Source organism: Mugil cephalus, chromosome 10 (genome assembly GCF_022458985.1).
Source record: "Mugil cephalus isolate CIBA_MC_2020 chromosome 10, CIBA_Mcephalus_1.1, whole genome shotgun sequence".
Lineage (NCBI taxonomy): Eukaryota > Metazoa > Chordata > Actinopteri > Mugiliformes > Mugilidae > Mugil > Mugil cephalus.
In genome coordinates, this window is record NC_061779.1 from 18,311,394 (window position 1) to 18,331,991 (window position 20,598).

Below are 20,598 nucleotides of genomic sequence, written 5' to 3' on the forward strand. Positions count from 1 at the left end.
TCAGTTCAACAGGAACCTTCACTGTATTTTGATGAATCACACCTACACTGTGTCTCTATAACAATACACGGAGAACATTTCCTCTTTACCACCAAATAATTGAAACCATCCACTTCGTGTTCAAGGACCAACAAACTTGCTTTATTACACACGAAAGCAACATGAGCAATACGTTGTCCCACACTGCGACACAGCTGAGGACGAATGAGTCGGAGCGTCTGACTGACGTCAGCTTTGGTCTTCTCTGCAGGGAGGATACGAACTGACACCTACAGCTAAGTCCGATGGGTTTAACCCCACCAAACACCTGTGACTCTACAGGGGGCTGTGGGTTGAAGGTGCAGAAGGTGGAGCTGTCTGACATTTAGTGGCTTGCAGAGTGATTATACTGGAGGTAGGTGAGGGGCAGGTTATGTCGCCCCCCCCTGGTCAGTTAGATGTTCTGCAGGTCCTTCTGGATGTCCCACAGCGTGCTGCCACTGGCCTGCAGCTGGGCCACCTCGTCCTCTGTCAGGGTCATGTTGACCACGCTGGCCACGCCTCCGCTGTTCAACACGCAGGGCAGACTCAGGTAGACCTCGTCAGTGATCCCGTACATGCCCTGTTTGGATGTGGATATACGGTGAACAAAAACTAGTGCTGCACGTCATAGTTTGAAGTCATGTGACAAGAAAGCAACAAATCACTGAGTAGTCGATTATTAAAAATCCCATTTGATGTTTTTCATATTAACTGAATGATAAGTTCAGATTTCACCTTGTTTACACTGTAACAAAAACTTCTAATTCATGCATCTCTGTGTTTTTTAATTATATTTAAATTAAAAATAAAGAAAATGACCTCCATGTTTCAGTATTAAATTTTTGGCTCGTGTGCAAACAGGAGATTTGTGCGTGAATGTGAGCGTCCCGTACCTTGACCATGGTGGAGACGGGATGAATCCTGTTCATGTTCCTCATGATGCTCTCTGTCAAGTCTGCTACGCTCAGACCGATGGCCCAGTTGGTGTAACCCTTCAGTTTGATCACCTCGTAGGCACTGAGGGACACAAGGCGGCGGCTTAGACACCACAGGCTATAGGTTTCTTTGTTGACTAAATTTAAATAGTGACAAAGCTATGATGAAAAACAAACATGTCAAACACTCCTGAAAGCAGATTTTCTCTCTTGGCTGCTGCTTTTGTCCTCCACCCTGATGAAAGAGACAGTGTAACAGCTGAGACTTAGACCTTCAAATCCACGAGCTCCTGATTACAACACGGGAAGTCGTGTGCACAAAATGCTTATTGTTCAAGTTGTAACATCAGCTCTAAGTAGTGTCAGAGAATAACAGCTTAGCGAGCTAGAATTGTATATGTATTTTAAAGAGAGGATTATGTTGAAAATATCAACATTTTCCTGAGGCACAAAATAATAAAGAAAACTTCATACAACCAAATTACAATTATATTAAACTAACCTTCATGAAATTTAATTGTTTTTTATCCAGGCATAAGCCCATCTCACTAATATACTTCACAGACTATGGACTATGTTGAAAGAAATGAACAAACTGTAACAATTATGCTGTATAACAATATTCAACACCAAATTAATTAAAAGAAACATATCTAGATGTTATATCTACTGTAACACTACAGAACACTATCATTTAGATGCTGTGCTCCGCCATCTGCACAATTTTTACCCACACTTGACAGGTGATACTAAAAAGATCACATCTGCAGTCATTGTGTCAGTAAAGCACATGTGCAGCAGGTTAAGTGACCTCCAGCCTACCTGTCCACCACCATCTTGTGGGTTTCTTTCCAGTTCTCCTCGTCGAGGTCGGTGCCGATGTCCGGGTTTAACGTCTGCAGGCTGACTCCAGCCACGTTTGTCCCGCTCCACACGGGCACTAAGACACACGTAGAAACCATCAGCCTGCAGCCACACACCACACAGTCGCAACCTGCACTTCAAATCCTCACCACTGGTGTCTCCGTGCTCCCCCAGGATCCACCCGTTGAAGCTGCTGGGGTGGATCCCCAGCTTGTCGGCCATCAGGAAGCGGAAGCGCGCAGAGTCCAAGTTGGTGCCGCTGCCGATGACGCGGTGCTTGGGAAGGCCGCTCAGTTTCCAGGTCACATAAGTCAGCACATCGACTGTTGGAGAGAGGTTGTAGTGACGTTACGAGGAGAATACTGCATGTGTTTGTGTGTAAAAGAAGATCAAATAAAATGTTTGGTGAAATGTACCTGGGTTAGAAACAACAATGATGATGCAGTCAGGACTGTATCTGACAATCTGGGGGACGATGTGCTTAAAGATGTTGACATTTCTCTGAACGAGGTTCAGTCTGCTCTCTCCCTCCTGCTGACGGACTCCCGCTGTCACCACGACGATGCGGGAGTTAGCTGTAACAGAGTAGTCTAAGAGAGCAGACAGACACGTTCACATTCAGACTGTGATCTGAACCCATAAAAGAATATATGAAAAGTAAATCAAGTGCTTGACAGGTAGCTGCACATTGTTATGACACAAACTGCAAATTAAAACCGAATTATAAGACTGAGTTTCATGACATGTCTGGGATATAAACTTGCCTTTGTCTGCTACTATCTTGGGGGTTTTGAGGAAGAGGCTGCCGTGCTGCAGGTCCATCATCTCTCCCTTCAGCTTGTCCTCCATCACGTCCACCAGGGCCAGTTCATCAGCCAGCTCCTGCACACAGCAGAGGAGGTCATAATACCCACGCACACTGCTTCAACTCACGCCACACATTCATGTGGCTGTTTTCAACTGCAGCTAATAGCTGACATAACGTCAGTCAAGAGGCACAAGCCACACTATTAAAGGCTGTAGATGCACTGGTTGTGCTCTTTGGTTAAACTGTTTTTGAACCACTTTTTGCCGTGTTCCTGCAGCAAACCCTCCCTGTCCCTCCAGCAAACTTGTCATGTAACCCAACTGCGTGCAAAAAAGATTTTATTTATTCCAGGGAGAAAAAATCAGATCAAGTAAGTATGGCTATCAGGTGCTAATATTTTCCTAGTGAACTGATGATCAAACCGTTTACACCACCCCTCTCAATCAGATTAAAAACTCCTTTTGATCAGTCATTTCTGTTTGAGGCACTCCTGCTCTGACTGGGCTGTTCTGATAAGCATAAAAACACTGTTCATTTAAACACTGGGAAAGTAAGTGTTAGCATTTGGTAACAAATATGTGTTTCTTCCTTAACAAGGACAGTTAGGGGATAACACAGAGGATCAGACACCAAGAGATCTGTAATCCAGTGCCACTCTGGGAGGATCCTGGGTAATACCCCGTACTGTGACACCAGCAGGCAGGCGGGTAATCTGAGCAGGGGCGGAAGCAGTGGGACTCTTACCCTGAGGAGGATGCTGATGCCACAGGCCATGCCGACCTGCCCCACGCCCACCACCGTCACTTTATTTCTGGGGGGCTCAGGGGGACCGCTGAACAGCGGGGTGATCAGCTTCTGCAGGACTGAAGCCATTCTGAATGCTGAAGAGCATAAAAAGAAGGAGAAGAGGGCTGTTGGTTACGCAATATTGCAGTTGTTGATAAACGATAAACATTTTACACAAACACAAACGGAAGCAAACTGTCCCGCACGCAGCCTCGCACGCTCCGACTCCATAAATACTGCATTGATTCGGAGTAGAGGGATTTGACATTAATCTCACAAATTAAAGAGCCGGTCGTCAGTCATAGATCCTTTTACAAGAAAACACATGACAACACTGGGCCCCGTCCCGCACGTTATCTCTCCGCAAAGTTCACCTTGAAACGACACACAGCCAGACAGAAAAACAGCAGCAATACTTGCATTGTTCGACGAAGCTCCGAGCTGCAAGGTATAAATACCACCATGTAATCAGCATGGCAAACTGAATGGGTACCTAAGGTGTGTTCTCACAGAGCTGCGTAGCCCCTGCATCCACAACACCTCCCACAGCCAGTGCTCGTGTAGTCTAGCAGGTACCCGCTCAGCTGCAGCAGTAGCACAGAGCACATGTGACTGGGACGAAGGAGGAGTGAGCTGCAGAGCTCCTCCACCTCCTCCCCTCTCCCACCTCCCTCCTCCAGCTCTATAATCGGATGCCAAACTTGACTGACTGACTGCAGACTGTTAAAGGAGTTAATGTAATCCCTTAACGCTGCTTCCATCTGCTACACCTGAAGTGCAGATTGACATTCACTTTGCATGTGACGAGACGTCTGCAGAAAACAATTACAACAGATTTCTAGTCTAAATTATTAAGAATGTATTTTGTAAACTAAGTTAGCCTACATTACCTCTCTGAGGTAGGTTCGAGCCCACACTACTGCTATAATATTGCCATTGATGAATAATGATGGGCAATAACTGAATCTGAATTATACATAATTTAGCAACCCCTGAATGTTATGCACATTGCACATAAAAACTCCATGGTGCACATTGCAAGCATTCAGACCTGAGACTTGCTTGAGCCAAGATGTCTGCATAATTTATCCAACTCTAAGAGGCAGCACGAGGCTCTGAAAACACATTCCCATTGATAGTGAAACCGTCCATTCATTAGCCCTGGACCTGGATTAACAACAGAAAGTGACATGCATTCCAGCCATGTAAACATGAACGGGTAATGGGACGGCTTAGTCTCCAAGGTCACGAGGGGGCAGCAGTTTGAATTTACGACTTTCTCTGGTTCACCTTAAAAGCACCTTCCGTACTTGAAGGATGAAGTGGAGCATCATCACGAAAGTGTGTTTTTGTCCCAACACTCTAGATCTGTGTAGTGACCTGATATACGTGTGAAAAAATTAAGCCGTACTTGAACTTGAGCACAGTGACAGAATTAAGGACAGGTCATTGTCTGAATATCTGCATAGATAAAGCTGCTATAGTCTATCCGTGTAACTACGATTAATGTATTAAAGTTTAGAACATAATTTGTATTTCTTGAAAAGCAAGTAGTGATGTGGATGATGGTTCTGTCACTGCATCTGGGGATAAGCTGTAAACATGTACTGTAAACACGGTTGTAAATAGAGTCACAAACACACTGAGGATAAATAAATAACCAAAATAAATGACCTACAGCCACTGACTTAAAGTTCTACACAGGCTAAAAAAGACCAAACCCCCGAATAAAATCAATCAGGGAAGAGAGAGACAAACAAAGTTGTTGACAAATAATACAATAATAATTTACAGTTTAACTTTAAGCAAAAACAAAAAACCAAGGCAGCATAAAAGCACACAAAACTATCTACAGCGGTCTGCTCCTGTCAGATTTCTTCAAACTACACAACATGAAAAAAAAAAAACATGGCTGTTCACCTGTTGTCCTGTCCGTCTACGTTAAGTGTAACTCCTTGTCCTTTCTCCAAAGCTACAGTAAGACTCACCCTCGGTGTGACGGGTGTCTGCTCCACTTCCTGCTGCGCTGTCAGGCTCCAGCCTGCTGGATTTAATTGGCTAAGCCTCTCCATCCCCTGCCTGGTTTTCAGTGCAGCGTTCACCTCCATCAGGTGGCGCGACATTCAGTAACAACACAATGTATTTCCTAACAAATAACAACGAAATAACAAAGAGAGGGGGGTTAAAGAACAGTTCTAGACACATATAAACCCCGGTGCTTTGTGTGGAAACAAACAGCATGATGAAATGTAAGTCCCTTCTTCTCTGCTCCAGTGAAGGTTCTGTGAAAGGCCACAGGAGTGTTTTAGCTGAGCAGGCTAAATTACACATGAACATGACTCACAACTTCCACATGCAGCACCAGGAAGTTGCCAAAGGCCTTTGAGCACCTAATCATGGTTCTGTTACTACAAAAAAAAAAAAAAAAAAGACTGAAGAGAAGACTGCATTTCTTTGTCATGCACTAATATGCCAGGAGGGGGACAGAGACTCTCAGCTGTGCTGCAGAGGGAGACAATATGATGATCCTCAATTCTTTTTAGTTGGCTCTGAAGGAAAGGGTTTCCTTTTTTACGACCAGTAGTTAGCTGGTTCAATTTTACACTACCAGACAAAATTTTGGGCTCACCTTCTCGTTGAGTTGCAAGAGGTGTGTGAAAACATTTATCTGGTAGTGTGCATCACACTAATAACAACCCAAACTCAACCCTCCAGAGTGCACACTGAGGTGGCAATAACAAGGAAAAACAAAATCCCAAAGGAGAGATACCGGGAGGAAACTTTAAGCAAGCCCAAACTCGTATGGAGGAACCCAACTGGGTCAAGAGGCAAAAGGAAAACAGAAAGATGGGGCAGAAGAGAAGGAGAGAAGAGAGCAGCAAATGTCTGTGAAGATTCGCACTCACTCAGGTCAGAGTAGATATAGCAGAGACAACTGGAGACAATGAAGACGATATACTACTCACCTATTAGCTACAAATCATACAAACACAGGGTTGCAGAATATTTGCTTGCATGCATCATATTCACTGATTGGCCATAACATCACGACTGAATGTCAGAGACGAATTAAAAAACAAAGATCGTCTAGTTATCATCATTGCATCTGTCAGTAGGTGGGATATATTAGTCAGCCAGTGAACATTTTGCCCTCAACGTTTATGTTCGAACCAGGAAAAATGTTCAAGTGGATGGATGTGAGTGACTTTGACAAATGGCCAAATCATGATGACTATAGTACTGGGTCAGATCATCTGACTGCAAAACTGCAGCACTTGTGTGGTGTTCCTAGTCTGCAGAGGTCAGTACCTATAAAAAGTGGTCAAAAGTAGGTAACTGGCAATAGGGTCATAAGTGGCCAATGCTAACTGGGGCACAGGGGGAGCCAAGGCCGGCCCCATGTGGTCCAATTCAACACACAGTGCATCACAGCTTGTTTTGTATTGAGCTGCTTGGTCAGCTACATGATATTAATAATAATAATATAATAATAATAATAATATATATATATATATATATATATATATATATATATATATATATATATATTTTTTTTTTTTTAATTAAAAAAGGAGTCTTACTAAGTCTCCTTGACTAAAGCTGTTTCTATTTATCTGGCATAAGCTTTTAATTGTTTGTCATATCCCATTAGATTACAGTTTAATGGTTTGAGATCTGGAAAAAAAAAGAACAAAGTTTCTAAGCGGAAACATAATTTTATGATATTAAAATTCAACAACTAGATTTGTTGGATTCATTAATACAGCAGGGCCACTGTGGAAGCGACGTTTCAGCATCCTCTCACAAAGAGAAACCACAGTAACATGTAGTATGAGGTATTACCGTACTTCAGTGAGGTAGAAAGACACCGGTTCTCCACCATAATGTCCTTACGTGAAGCCACGGAGCAGCTTTTCATTGCTCAACACCTGGAGGAAAAGACCGAACAGAAAAAGCGAGACGACACACCCCGAACATAGAGATGTAAAAACATAGACAACTTAAACTAAACATTTTAGAAACTTTCCATGGCGCTATAGAGGACGGGCTTCGGGTGCGTGATTTAAGGTTTAAATTGTCACTAAACAGAGGAAATAGAGAGGGGTGTGTGGATGGTGGATAGTGCAGCGGCCGCTAGGTTTGGACAGGTGTTTGTCTCCATGGTAACGGGAAAGGACGTTCATCTCCGCATTCGACTTGAGCGTTGCGAGGCGAACACACCGGTGTAACAGAGAGGGCGAAAACAGACGGAAACTGTGGGCACTAAGGAAATGATCTGTCGGCAAAGCAGCTTTTCAACTAAGCAACATCTTCCTTGCAGCGGGTTGGCTACATTGACTGTGTACACTCGAAGTATAAACTAGGTTATCTCTGTCGGTTAACTGCCGATGACGTTGAAATGTTCGATTTCAAATTTCCCGTCTGCCCGCTGGATTCGTTCAAACCGAACACCTCTTGGCCCCGCCCACCGGGACCGAGGCGGTTGTCTTATTTATGTTTGGGAGAATAAAATCATTTTAGCTGCCAGCTAGCCTTAGCTACTTAGTTTTTTAAAATTATTTACATCCCGTATTCAACTTCTTGGTGTTTAAGTGTGCGCGCGCGCGCGCCTAATGTTCAAATATCTTGCAACACAAGCAACTTCCGGTGACAGAAACGATACTGGTGCAGACCGTGCAGACGTACGGAGGGAAAAAATTTAATTTCAGTATAACGCGCCAGCAGCGCATGTTGACGCCGACTGTCATGACCTCTGTACTAACATTTAAATTGAAAGTAAAACGTTTATTTTTTTTTAAAGACATGATAAAATGTTTATTCGTATTTGTATTTAAACAAATCAGCTGCAAGCATAAATACTGCAATAACCACTTAAGGATTTATAGACGGGGGAAAATCTGGTCACAACCAAGTTTATTTTATGATACACTGCCTACATTATCATAAATAAACAGATTAAAAATCCTTACCCACATAACCCCTGTCTTTCTGTCCGTTGTGGGAGAGCTGCCTGACGAGAAATAATTTGTGTTAAGCCAGCAAGATTCAGATTAAGATACAGTATTACTTGCATGGATTACATATTGCTTCAAAATGTGCTATAAAAAGTTGAATATGCCACTTTAGAAAAATATCAAAATAGAAACAAAACCACCTGGAAGTCATCCCACACCTCCAGTGAATGCACCTTTTCTCCGAGCGGGTAAATAACCCCACTCAGAGTGTCTTTACGTGTAAATTTCACTCAAGCAGGAGCACAATGCTGTTGCGAATATATGTGTCAACTGCTTCAAAAGGACTAATTTTCTCCATGTGTCTTCTCTGCAGATCTGCCCGGTCTGGACACATACAGTCGGTGAGGTGGGCTATGTGGGTGCACTGCGACAGCCAGTCCTGTGTGTAGGACTGAAGGATCAGAAATCTAACAATAAAACAAATTTTAAAAAAATATATATCAAAGCACAATGGAGCACTAAAACCCAACACATGTAAACTCAATGAGTACATGGGGAGGAAAAACAAAACCTGTAATCTATGATCGAGCTCTGCAGCTTTAATTTCCTCAGAGTATTTGTAAACGCTAGATAGTCAATACTAACGGCTTTTTCATTCAGTATTTTGTTTCCAAATTGATGACAATGTTGTTAAAAATGTCAAAAGTACAGTTAATGTTCAACCTTAATCCATTGACATTTAAATCATAGTAACACGACATAGTGACAGAATCATTTTAAATCATGATCATTTGAGCTGTGATCAGCGACTGAAAAAGTAAAATTTAAACAAATGAAATGTGGGCCGATTTTCCTCATGCAGTGACGTAACCTGATTACACCACGTGTCTCCTCCCAGCACAGACCACAGTTAAGAGTTTGAGCTGAATCAACCTGAGCACCAGAGAAATAATGAATCACTCTACCTACCTACGCTATAGCTACAGAGCAAATGTTGAAATTCATACAGAAACACACATAGACATTCTGGTATTAGTAGAAGCTCTGCCTTGTGCTTGACAAAAATAAAGGGAGGGCACTAAGTGCTAACAGTGTCCAGGCACTTCACCATCAGAAAAACACCTGGCACAGAGCGTCAGACAAAAACTACAGTATGAAAAACAACTACAACCATGCACGGATAAAACTGGCCTCTCCGTTCTGCACTTGTTTCTACATATAAGGGTTAAATACACACAATGACACAAACAATTCACAGATTAAAATCAACAATAAAATTAGTCTCTTCTGACTGCCACAAAAACAGTGTTATCCAGAAGCTACTGCTTGAGTACACCTCCCTCTTGTGGTGGGAGGAAAGCTGGAGTTCAGTGAGGAGAGAGCTTAGCGGTCCAATTCAATCTGTGTCCTTTGTCCGAACACGAAGAGAAAAGAGAAGAGAGGGGCCAAGTTTTCTGCTTGAGTTGTGGTGTGCTGTGGTAGGTTGCGTGGGCATGGTGAGGAACTGCTGATGGTCTTTAGTTGCCGGTGTGCTCTACAGCACTGCTGCTGCTGCTGATGCCCAGGTAGGTGGCTGCCTTCTCCACAGCTCCTTGGAGTGGGACGATGACGCTGTCAAGGGAGCCTTTGATGGTGTTGATCTGATCAGAATCAAGGTTCTGGTAAACATAGTAGAGAGAACCACAAACCAAAACAAGGAGCAGGAGCTTGAGCAACAGGGACAAGAAGCCTCGTCGGACTGGTGCTTTGCTTGAGGTGATGTGCGGCCGTGAGAAAGACTCAGAATAAGTGCGGCTCTCTGTGTGGATGCTCTGTTGGACACGGGACTCGTCCAACCAGTATTCACTTGGTTTTACCGGTCGACCGGCTGCGCCTCTGATCGGACGCCTGCAGGATGCACTGATTGGAGAAACAATGCAACTTTTAGGTCAAATTGAAAACATACTTAATTCAAGGTCCACTAACCACATTTTTCCATATCTTACAACTGCAGCTGACTCCTTTTCAGAAAATCAACTTTGCTCAATCATCACAAAGTTGATGCATCTGATGCCAAAGATTAAACCTGAAAGGAGGGTTTGTCATGTTCAAATATAAACTAGCTCAAGCTACCACTGCTGCCGAAGACAATTAAATGCAGTTGAAATATCTGAAAAAAAAAAGAAGCTAAAAACGTTTTGCAATATTTCAAAGTGCATGATTCACCTGAATGACTCAGTGTAAGCATCTCAACACAAGGAGAATAAATGTATTTAAATATCAAGCTTACCTGAGGCCTGTTGGTGTGCTTATTTCATTGGCAAGGATATCTTCAACAACACTCTTGCTGGCCTTCTTAGGAGTCTCCTCAACAGTAATTTCCTCCACTACCTGTGATTGTGATATAATACACGTTCATACCAGACTGCCATTCGTAATCTTAGTGATTAGAAGATAGTTTTAATGTGTGGCTCACCTTAACTTGTCGTCTGCTGCTGGTTCTGAGGGTGACTGGTGTTTTCCCTCTGCTCCTCACAGGCTTCTCCACCACAGGAATTGGCTCTGGTTCAGGGGTGGCGAGCTCCTCTGAAAACACAGTTCATGCAAACGCAGCAGGATTATGGTGAGATTAACCCTAATGCAATTTATATCTGCAACTTGTTGAATAAAACAAAACATGTTCTATAAAAACATGGGCATATTTATTCCATGTTATTTTGTTCTGGTAGAATACAAACAAAACACAGTAATGCGCTCAGGCCTCACCATCTTCTTTGTCACTGTACTGGTCAGAATTTGTGTTGCCGTTCTGGTTACTGTCCACCTTGGGGAGAGCTGTGACATCAGTAGGAGCTTCAGGTTCTGCTGGGGGCTGGTCCAGAAGCTTCTGCAACTTCTTCTCATACAACTTACGGGTAGACACTGAATAGAGAGAGAAAACAGGATGTCCCTTATCACGTGATACATGCAGTTGCGCTTCAGTGAGCTGTATTTATAGATATACATTAAAAGGTTTGTGCTTCCCATACAATCGCAAGGAAGATGCTTCATGAGTTACTTAGAATCAAACTAATAACAGACGTTTAAAGCGCAGTCTGAACATGAAAATGCTTGAAGTTTGACTTATAATTATAAAACTGAAAACTGATTAAAAAGATCCTTAAAAGAAATTATTTGCAATGCACTTTCATTCATATCTATTAGTTATTATTATATATATATAATCTTATTATATTTTACTTACCTCATTGCCAAATTTGCACCCAAATGTATATATTGTACACATTATTGAGTCATTGCACTACTCATCACCAGGTGTGTGTGTTCTTTTTCCCATTTATTTCATGTATATATTTGTTCCAATTTATTTATCTTATTTTGTACTCAGATTTATGTTGTTTACACTGCATGCCCTTAATTAACCCCCTGGAAACAAATAAAGTTTTCCGTTATATATATTACCAAAGGGTTTCACAGAAGATTGAGGGATGTGCTCAGGGACTCACCAACAATGGGTCCTGAGTCCACTCCGTGCTTCGCCAGCTGTTGTCTTAAATCTTCATCAGTGAGCTCTGTCACCTCCACCTCCTCTGTGCGAGGCTTATCTGTCTTTTTGGTGGCTTTCTGCAAAATTATTATTATTACAATAAATCACGATCTTAAGTAACATCTGTACAAACAGATACACATCGACTTTGATACGACTTAATCTGAGACACGTGAAAATAAATTGGATTTACCGGGGGGAAAAAAAACACAAAAAAAAAACACAAACTTACTCTTCCAGAGCGACTTTTGTTGGACACCACGGGAGCGGGTAACTCTTCGTCGCTGGAGAAGGTGTCTGCAGGCGGACTCTTCTTGTTGTTCAGTATGGTCAAGTTCTTCAGATACAACTGCACGTACACTTCTTTCTTGTGCTCTCCGCTGGGAAGCGGCACGTTGTTCGCTGTGAGCTCATTCTTCAGTTTATCTTTGGTGAGGACCGACGGGTCTTCGAGAAATTCTGCCATGCCGACTGCTTTTAAAATCGATGCGAGAGTTTTCTTCTTCGCTGCTTGCAGCTAAGGGAAATTAGCTCGTACGCCGCGCCGCTACGAACAACAACAAGACCGGGGTGAGGGAATCGCGCTGTTGTCAAACAGAAGTGGCGCCTACCCGCCGCCGATTCAACTAGCAGGACAGAAGCGGTTTATCAAAATAAATGTCCAATTCCGCGTGTTAGCCTCAAAGCAAAAATATCTACAGATAGCTTTTATTTTTCGAAAACAGACGCGCGTGTGTTTTCTTTCTGAAACAAATGCAAAAATCTAATTTGATAAGCTGTAAATTGACTAAATTAGCTTAGCTTCAAACCGGTCCACTTGCTTCTGTCTGTCCGCGGTCGTAACAGGGCCAAACAATATGGAGCGCTGCTATTGGCTGGGACGCCGCAGTGTGCTCGGCTCTGATTGGCCCGCTATGAATGGAACACGAAGAGGCCGTCGCCACAAAGAAACCGCAGGCTATGTGTTTTAGAAGCCTCCTTACATAATTCAGACCGTCGAAATTTTCATTATTGTGTCAGTTTACTAACGTGATTGACATAGTTGTTTTATTAAGCAGAAAAAATGCAAGTTTTTCACGCTATATTGAGTCGCATAAAGTGTCGAGGGGACACTATTATTGGCGGTTTACCGACTGTGACGAGTACTCGCCTCTGTGCACACTAGACGTTCACGCTGTCGTGTTTATCTGACGGTTTTTGGTCTGATCCTCTATAGATAACAAGGATTATCAACTACAAATAATAACTAAAGTGTTTGGCGTTACATAATGGGGCAGCGTATGAATTGCATGTAATCTGCGTCTCCACCAGAGGAGGGCAGCATTCAGCCACATTTTTCTAAGGAACCGTGGATTTGGCTTATTTAAAGGTTTATGTTGTCCACTGTGTAACTAGCATGCAAAGCATGCAGTGGTTTAACAGGGAGAGGGGACTGGGCGAAACAGGCACAGGAGAATGTATAAGCATGTGCACAATTCACAAAATAAAAGTGTAAGTTAAGTTAATAAAAGTTAAGGCAAAGTTTAGATGCATTTAAGAGATATGCACTACAATTGGTTTTATTTTTCATTGATTGACTATTGCTTATCCAGTTGGGATTTGTTGTTTGTATCTTTGGTTATGATTATGGACTAAACAAGACAATGAAAAATGGTGATGGGCATTTTCTGGTGACCTGGTAATCAGATTAGTTCAGGTGTCTGGAAAAAGCCTAATTTTAAGTACTTACTCACAGTTTATACACTAACACAGGGTTAATTGAAAATATACATATAAAATAATCATTAGTTGCATCTACATCTACAGATTAACCCACAGACATGGCATTGATTGATCACCTCCTGTCCATCTTGGGTCTCTTGGCATACTGGGCTCTAACACTACCCCCCTTACTGTGGGGACAGTGGTTTGAGGTGGCACCGTGTGGCTCCCCACCTGTCCTTCAGACCGGCCTCTCTGGGGTTTTCTGGGATGCTGCTGCAGAAACCAAGCAATTGATCCCCGCCTCAGCTCCAAACCACACTAAAATACAGCACTTCAAGCATAGTTCAGCTTTTCCATAGTGGATTTGCCAATAGAGTGTAAGCGTAAAAAATGTTGAGCCCTTGAGAAACACCTCTTAAGCTTTCTTTGTATGTAATTTATACAGAAAATAAGGCACCGGCCAAGAATCATAGAGAGTGCCTCTTTAAGCATAACAGTCGTGGCCTCTGAAAAATGATCAAAGTCTACTCTTTAATCGTCAACATTCACATTTTCAGAATGAGTTCATTTAAAATGGAACTGCTCCACCTGATGTCGTCCAGTCAGTATGTTTGACGACATTTCTTGACGGATGACTGCTAAATTAATCTAGAGAACAAATGAAACAACTGGCCGGAGTAAGACAAAAAAAAATATTTATTCGAAAATAACAGGCAGTGTGCAGTTACTTTTAAAAAAGTTGAATTGGCAATTGAGTTTTAAATGATGTTGCATTTGGAAAAGGCGACGCATCTCAAATGAACACAAACTCCAACATTCATGTTCTAAAAGAGGATTCTGATCATTTAGAAAAATGTTCAACACAGACTCCTCGGTTGAGTTTATCTTGGATTTTAAGCATTTCTAAATCCCTTTTGAGCCAACCACAGAAGTACCTTAGCAAAAGTCAACCTTTACCACCCAGAGAATGTCTGATCCAATTCTACTGACACAACAAAAACACATGCAGTACTTATGAAATTAATCAATGCTACAAAGTTTCACACTGTGCGATAGCAGACCCTGTCACCTCATGGGCATACATCTGTTCTTTGGTCCAGTTCCTTCCATTAAAAAAATATTTTCTTTGATAAAATTCACACCTTTTTTACATACTCGGTTTCATTTTGTAGAGCCACATGCAGCTAAAAAAAAAAAAAAGGTCAGTTTTCCTGCACTAATCTATCACAACAATCTCTAATCCTCCAAGGATGTTATTACTCGCTGCCAAACTAATTAAGATCAAGTCCTGGGCAGTTTCCTGTGCAAAGAGGAGGGTAGGATGCGGGCAGCAGGAGCAGCGTATTTCACCGGAGTTGAGATTTGTGTGTCCTGGCCTAGGAACAGCCATCTAGCAAGGCTCGCACAGTATATTTTCATCTGTTGACAATCCAAACTCTACTTAAAGGACACACACTTAGTTGTAGACATTTCTGTCAGAAGGAAAAATGAGACTGACTCCCTGGCCCTTGTTGATGCCCATTTGGCCACCTGCCTGTTTGTATCATAAGCACTCCTCCATGTATTTGCATTACTATTATGATTTGGGCTTTCCCGTTTTATTTGGCCATTGAGTACAGAGACACACTTGCTCATGTCCTCAGTGAACTTAAAACAAACATTACTCTGTGTGAACTCTCATTTAGTGAATGAAGACTGAGGCACCCATGGGGCGTCATGTTGGACGATCCGGCGGGAAACTTACCGTAGGCCATCCATCTCCTTGATATGTGAGGCACTGACATAAAAGGGTCAACGCAAATTTTATCTGTTAGGGCCACTGAACGCGCCTCTTGTGCAGTAGCTGGTGACCCATTCAGGTGCACTGAATCACAACAGGAGCAACAGCCACGTAGACAAATCACCATTGCTCATTTGAATGTAGATAAAGGAATAATCATAATAATAATAAGGAAGGAGGGGATGTTGTGACCTTTCGGTCCCAAAGCTGTATCTCCCTAACCAGTACTCAGGAGAACCCACAGAACACTTGAGTTTAAGGATGGATGCCGAAAGCTGCCAAAATGCTCAACTCTGCTGTGTCTTTCAGCTCATTGTTTTGGTTGTATGCAATTTACCACCCAAAACTGCTCTAAAAGCTCTATTCCCAGACTGCATGTGGACCAGGTTAGCAGGTATTTTGTGAGCATACTAGTGGGTTTTACATTCAGTAGTTAGTGTATGCATGCTGCAGCTTTCCAGAACCAATCAAAGGGATGCTGGTGTTGGTCCACATCTGCTTGGGTTTGCTAACCAAATCGACTTTATGTTGGTTTACAGCCTGTTTTTGCTGCCCTCAAGTGGCCAGTAATTCAAATGATTTACATTAAGGTAGAGCACGTGCTATCGAGCTGCTGTCCAAACACAATCGCTAACCCTGCAGTATGTTCTCATGCACGGACCGGCTCCCTCCCAGCAGCGTCTTCAGGGTCTACAACAAAAGGAATTTCTTTCAATTTGAAAAGGGGGGTTTCTTCAACGAGGCGATACTGCGTTTACGACATGAAAGCTTAATTTTGTTACCCTCAAGAACGACAGACTTGACTTTGTTCATGGTTCATCACCAGGTAGGCCTTTGTTTGTATGCCTGACATGGCTGAACCGAATGGCCGGTGGCTCACGACTCGAAAGAGAGGGCAACCTCACACAGGTGACTGCCAGACTCTTGAGTTAACAGGAAAGAAATATTTCCGTGCTTAACTTGGCTGAGACTCTCAACAGACCTGCCTCTGCTTAGTTTTTCTGTCCGCATGGCTGAACACTGGTACCAGACCAGTATGGGAAGAGCCAAAGGCTTCTCAAAAGACTCCTGTGATGTGTTGGTTGTGACACCGCCATGCCCCTCAACTGTTTCCTCTCTTTCGTGGATGCCGGGCCTCTGAGCTCACCGGCCCCTCACTCAAGCGAGGAGTCACCATTTGGGAGCGTCAGCGTTAAGCCAGCCTAATGAATGAGAAGTAGACAATCAACAGAGACTCAGCAGCACCCGTAGGCGCATGTGCCAGATCAGGGAATATGCCAACAGCTCAGTGCGTTCAGCGTTTTATTGCAGTCGTTGGCAGGACTCAAGCTCAATTTTCAATTAGGTACCAAAAAAGAAGAGGGAGTGGATTTTATCAAAGCTGACAACAAGAGAGCTCTTTGGGGACCTTTGTGTGAGGTGCCTTCATAGACTGACATGACTGTGCTTGTAATTTCCGTACTGGCCGATCCGGGGGTTTTCTGGTGTCGAGTTATTCTAAGTAATAGGTCTCAGCTCTGCATCTGCTGCAGCCAAGACAAACCTGGTATTTCAGCTGATATGTTCTTATCTGTTCAATCTTGAAAATGGAAACCGTCGGGCCTCGTGGTGTCTCGCTGGCTGGATGAACTGTTCTTCAGCTGGCCCTGCATCAGAACTACGGTGCATCATGTGGAAAAAGCACTTGTCGTCATGTTTACTGTTCTTCCAGGAGGTCGTCTCGATGGTTCGGCTCCTGCAGCAGCTCATAGTTTTGGGTAGTAAAACACCGGGGGCCTATCGATGCTCTGAAGCCTCACAGCGTGGCTCATCCGTGCCAGCGGTGAAGGACAAATGTGCCAAAGTCTGCTGGGTTTGGCTCTTTTCTCACCCCCTGGCGTCCAACACCGATGTATCCAGCTGAGGTACAATAATTTGACACCTCTTAAGCAGCTGGACCCTTTAGCGTGACAACCACTGCTTTGTTTTATATTCCTGCGTATTTTGAACGCAATAAAAAATTACAGTCAGCAACATCTAAACTGTGTTTTTATCCACTTTGGACTTCTGCCCCTCCCCACCCCCTTCAATCTCCTTTATCCCTCCCTTTCCTATGTGGGATTTAACGTACACTTTGTGGTAACCTTGCTAAGTTATCAGTTTTTTCTATGTTCTCTCACACTGAATAAAGGCTTGTTTCTCTGTGCCTGCTTGTTAAGACTTCAAGGACAGCTCCCTCCATCTGGTATTAAGTATTCCTGGTGCCAGTGTCGGGTTAACTGACACTCCTGCACTTAAACTAATGGCAGCGAGCAGTCATCTCCCAAGAGGTGCTCACCTTGGAAAAAATCACCCAGCTCCCTCATCCCCAATCATAGTGGTGCACTCGCCACCCACTGAATGAAACCATGGGCATGAAAAGACGGATTGTTTCACCATTCAGGCATATATGAGGGCAAATGAAAACATGTAATACGCATGTCCTGTCTTGGATTTGCTCACCTCCCGAGTTCAATGAGACGTTGAGAAGTGGGGAGAAGTGGAGCAGCGTGCAAACAGAAAACGTCAGAGTCAGCGAATCATCATTAATAAAACATCTTCATTAGGACGGAAAACATGCAAGCTGGAGTAAAAAACAGCGGCTACACGCGGCACGAAAGGCAAATGCTTTAAAAACATGCCGTCAGCTAGGTAGCACCGCAGACAACTAATTTGCCTACGTCATTTTTCACTCGTGGCTTTTTCCAGCAAACAAGCTTCTAAAAATCAACCTACGACATTTTTCATCAATGAAAATAATCAGTTCTGTTCACCACTGATGAACAAAGCGCCTTTTAGTTTTTTTTTTTTCGCCCGATATGATTGTTGATCACTGTACTGAGCTACACAGAGTTTATAGAGTAGGGCAGACCAGAGTCTCATTCGTCATTTTCCATGTTTCCATTTTCAGTTTGAAGTTAGGTAATGAAATCAGATGCACTGGCAAAAGTAGTCACACAGTTATTCATTTTTTTTCTTCTAAATAGGCCACAGGTCCAATCAGTTTCTTTCCACGTGTAGCTGTACAGCACGACAATCACCCCCCCACCATCTCATGTTACTACAATTAGTTTGCATGTCCTTCGAAGACAGACTATTTCCATCCTTGCTGCAACATAAATATCTTGTACAGGTGAGTCAAAGAGAAGCACCTCTCAGACCACAGGAGCGCAGCATCACCGCCCGTCCTCCTCTGAACCCCCTTCTCAATGGAAACCTAAACAGCTTTTTAAGAATGAAGAGGGTTTTCAGTTTGTTGCTAAATATAGGCCAGCCGGGTGGGAGGCGGCAGGTTCCAGAGCCATTTTCAACAAAGATGAGCCCCAGGTCCTGCCCAGGACCCGGCGGGTGGCGGCTGCCGGTGGTCCGCCTTTCTCTTATGCACCGGCTCTTAAGTAAACACTGCAATCCTGCGGTCAGCTACAGCGTGGCAACGAGCGAAAGGACTCACTGTGCAGTTGCACACTGCTGTGGTGTGTTGTCTCCTCTGGCTCACTCAGCCCTGGCCCCTCCCCGTCACAGAGGCCTGGGCAGGGGTCGAGGGCCAGCGACAGACCTTGATGTGTGAATCCAGGATCCTGCTGGGAACTCCTGGTGGGGGCAGTGTTGGTCTTCATCATCTGGTCCCTTCTGACGGGACGTTTCTGAAAATCGGAAAATAAATAAATAAATAATCTAAATTAAGAACATTGTCAGGTTTACCGACATTACGCTCTCGTTATGTTCACTCGCAGTGACAGTGAAACCAAAATCAAGGAGTATCTCCAACATTAACAAAGCATGATCCACTTACACTATAATGAACCAGTATCTCGTTGCATGTCAAAGCCAAATACTTCCTAAGTTGGAGTACGGTCAGTGGAAGTAATTTCTACAGTGAAAACATGCCATTTAGTGTTTTTCACATTCAAAAGTTTAGTCTGTTAAGGAATAACAGTCTGAAATATCAGATTCAATCAGGAAATATCTTCGTGCTTTTATCAGAGGGGCAGGATAATATGCCATTAATCATCAGCATCGTATCCAATAAAGTGCCAGATTAATCAGCACAGAAGGAAAACTGACAGCCCCCGTCCTTATCCACTGAGGAAAATAAGGGGCAACAGGTAAGCCTTTATCCATTGAGCTCTGTTCCAGTGTTGCTCTCCTATACATGGAGATCATAATTTCGGGAGTCTCAGTGGCTACCTGTAAGGACCACAGGGGTGGCAAATAGCAGGGCTGCGGCTTTCTGAGCTTCTTAGTGGTGCGAGCAGGAGGATTTACGGTAACTCTCAGACAAGCGTTCACAGCTTGGACTCTTGGCACAGATTCGATATTGTCTCTGGCTGAGCATCAAACCCACTGAACCTGAGGTCCAAAAGTACCTACACAAAACCCTCGGATGTTTGAATGATAAATCGCCGACATTTAGTGGCAGAACAAAAAATACTGGCCTTGCTGGGGATATCAATTTTAATTTTAATTTAAAGTGAGGGTGCGCACTGTGTGGCTTGATTGACCAGAGATCGGCTTCTGGTTTAATTGACACGCTCTTCTCTTTCACGGGTGAGGATATGAGTTTTCCTGCAAATTCAGCACAGGTGCAATCAGAGAAAGCAACTCCCGCGGTGTGAGAGGTGCAGCAGTCGCCGGTGGGGGTGATACTGAATATCAGCTACAATTTAAAGTATATTGACCAAGTTATCTTTGAGTTAATATCCAGCCGTCTGGGACGCACAGTTTATTGCTCTGTGTAACTAGACCTCCTCCCTGTACCTCCTTCAGCCCACCATCGTAACGCACTTCTGGTTTTGATAAAAGAGGAACCAGCTCCGCGAGATTTCCTGAGAAGCATTCAACGATAAAACCATGTGGCTGCAGAAGGAGTTAATATGTCTGACATACAGAGCACCACAATAGATCAATTCTGCAATCTGCTCAGCTGAGAAGGATTAATGCCGAATCTGAGGATGTTTTTGAAATCATCTGTATCATTATCCGCTGTGTTACAGTCAGGTAAAAGGATCACGCACAAGGCTAAAGCTGTATTTTATTAATGTGCTGACTGCTGATGATGCCAAGAGGTGCTTTACACAGCCGCAGGACTGGATTTAAGGTCAAAGAGGCTGCACGGAGCCAAACACACCAACCGCCACCCTGGAGAAAAAAGCTACGGTGCTAATATTAGGGGGAAGGCTGATTACAGTGCTACTATTAGG

General features: G+C 43.4%; 2 protein-coding genes across 4 annotated transcripts; both read right to left on the bottom strand.

Annotated features, from left to right (window-relative positions):
- Nucleotides 1–119: 119 nt before the first annotated feature.
- On the bottom strand, nucleotides 120–5,509 carry ldhbb (lactate dehydrogenase Bb). Of its 3 annotated transcripts, none has more exons than XM_047597562.1 (8): nucleotides 5,403–5,509; nucleotides 3,373–3,509; nucleotides 2,585–2,702; nucleotides 2,237–2,410; nucleotides 1,970–2,143; nucleotides 1,779–1,896; nucleotides 915–1,038; nucleotides 120–601 (listed from the first exon to the last, which is right to left on the bottom strand). In XM_047597562.1, the coding sequence occupies exons 2-8, from the start codon at nucleotides 3,499–3,501 to the stop codon at nucleotides 434–436; spliced, it is 1,005 nt and encodes a 334-aa protein (XP_047453518.1). In that variant the 5' UTR covers nucleotides 3,502–3,509; nucleotides 5,403–5,509; the 3' UTR covers nucleotides 120–433. The 3 variants fall into 3 exon arrangements, with proteins under 3 accessions (XP_047453518.1, XP_047453517.1, XP_047453515.1); XM_047597561.1 differs by having other exon boundaries at nucleotides 5,335–5,457; XM_047597559.1 differs by lacking the exon at nucleotides 5,403–5,509 and adding an exon at nucleotides 3,835–4,011.
- A 2,802-nt stretch (nucleotides 5,510–8,311) lies between these two features.
- On the bottom strand, nucleotides 8,312–12,743 carry tmpob (thymopoietin b). Its single transcript, XM_047596562.1, has 6 exons — nucleotides 12,128–12,743; nucleotides 11,855–11,972; nucleotides 11,115–11,270; nucleotides 10,825–10,934; nucleotides 10,639–10,739; nucleotides 8,312–10,268 (listed from the first exon to the last, which is right to left on the bottom strand). The coding sequence occupies exons 1-6, from the start codon at nucleotides 12,359–12,361 to the stop codon at nucleotides 9,887–9,889; spliced, it is 1,101 nt and encodes a 366-aa protein (XP_047452518.1). The 5' UTR covers nucleotides 12,362–12,743; the 3' UTR covers nucleotides 8,312–9,886.
- Nucleotides 12,744–20,598: the final 7,855 nt, after the last annotated feature.

Excerpts from the sequence above, each read along its gene's own strand:
- tmpob (XM_047596562.1), bottom strand. The coding sequence starts at position 12,361 with ATGGCAGAATTTCTCGAAGACCCGTCGGTCCTCACCAAAGATAAACTG. Across the intron at positions 11,973-12,127 it reads ACAAAAGTCGCTCTGGAAGA|AAAGCCACCAAAAAGACAGA; the intron begins GTAAGTTTGTGT and ends ATAATTTTGCAG. Across the intron at positions 10,269-10,638 it reads AGCACACCAACAGGCCTCAG|TGCATCCTGCAGGCGTCCGA; the intron begins GTAAGCTTGATA and ends TTCTCCAATCAG.
- ldhbb (XM_047597559.1), bottom strand. The coding sequence starts at position 3,889 with ATGCTGATTACATGGTGGTATTTATACCTTGCAGCTCGGAGCTTCGTC. Across the intron at positions 1,897-1,969 it reads GGAGCACGGAGACACCAGTG|TGCCCGTGTGGAGCGGGACA; the intron begins GTGAGGATTTGA and ends CGTGTGTCTTAG. Across the intron at positions 602-914 it reads CCGTCTCCACCATGGTCAAG|GGCATGTACGGGATCACTGA; the intron begins GTACGGGACGCT and ends ACATCCAAACAG.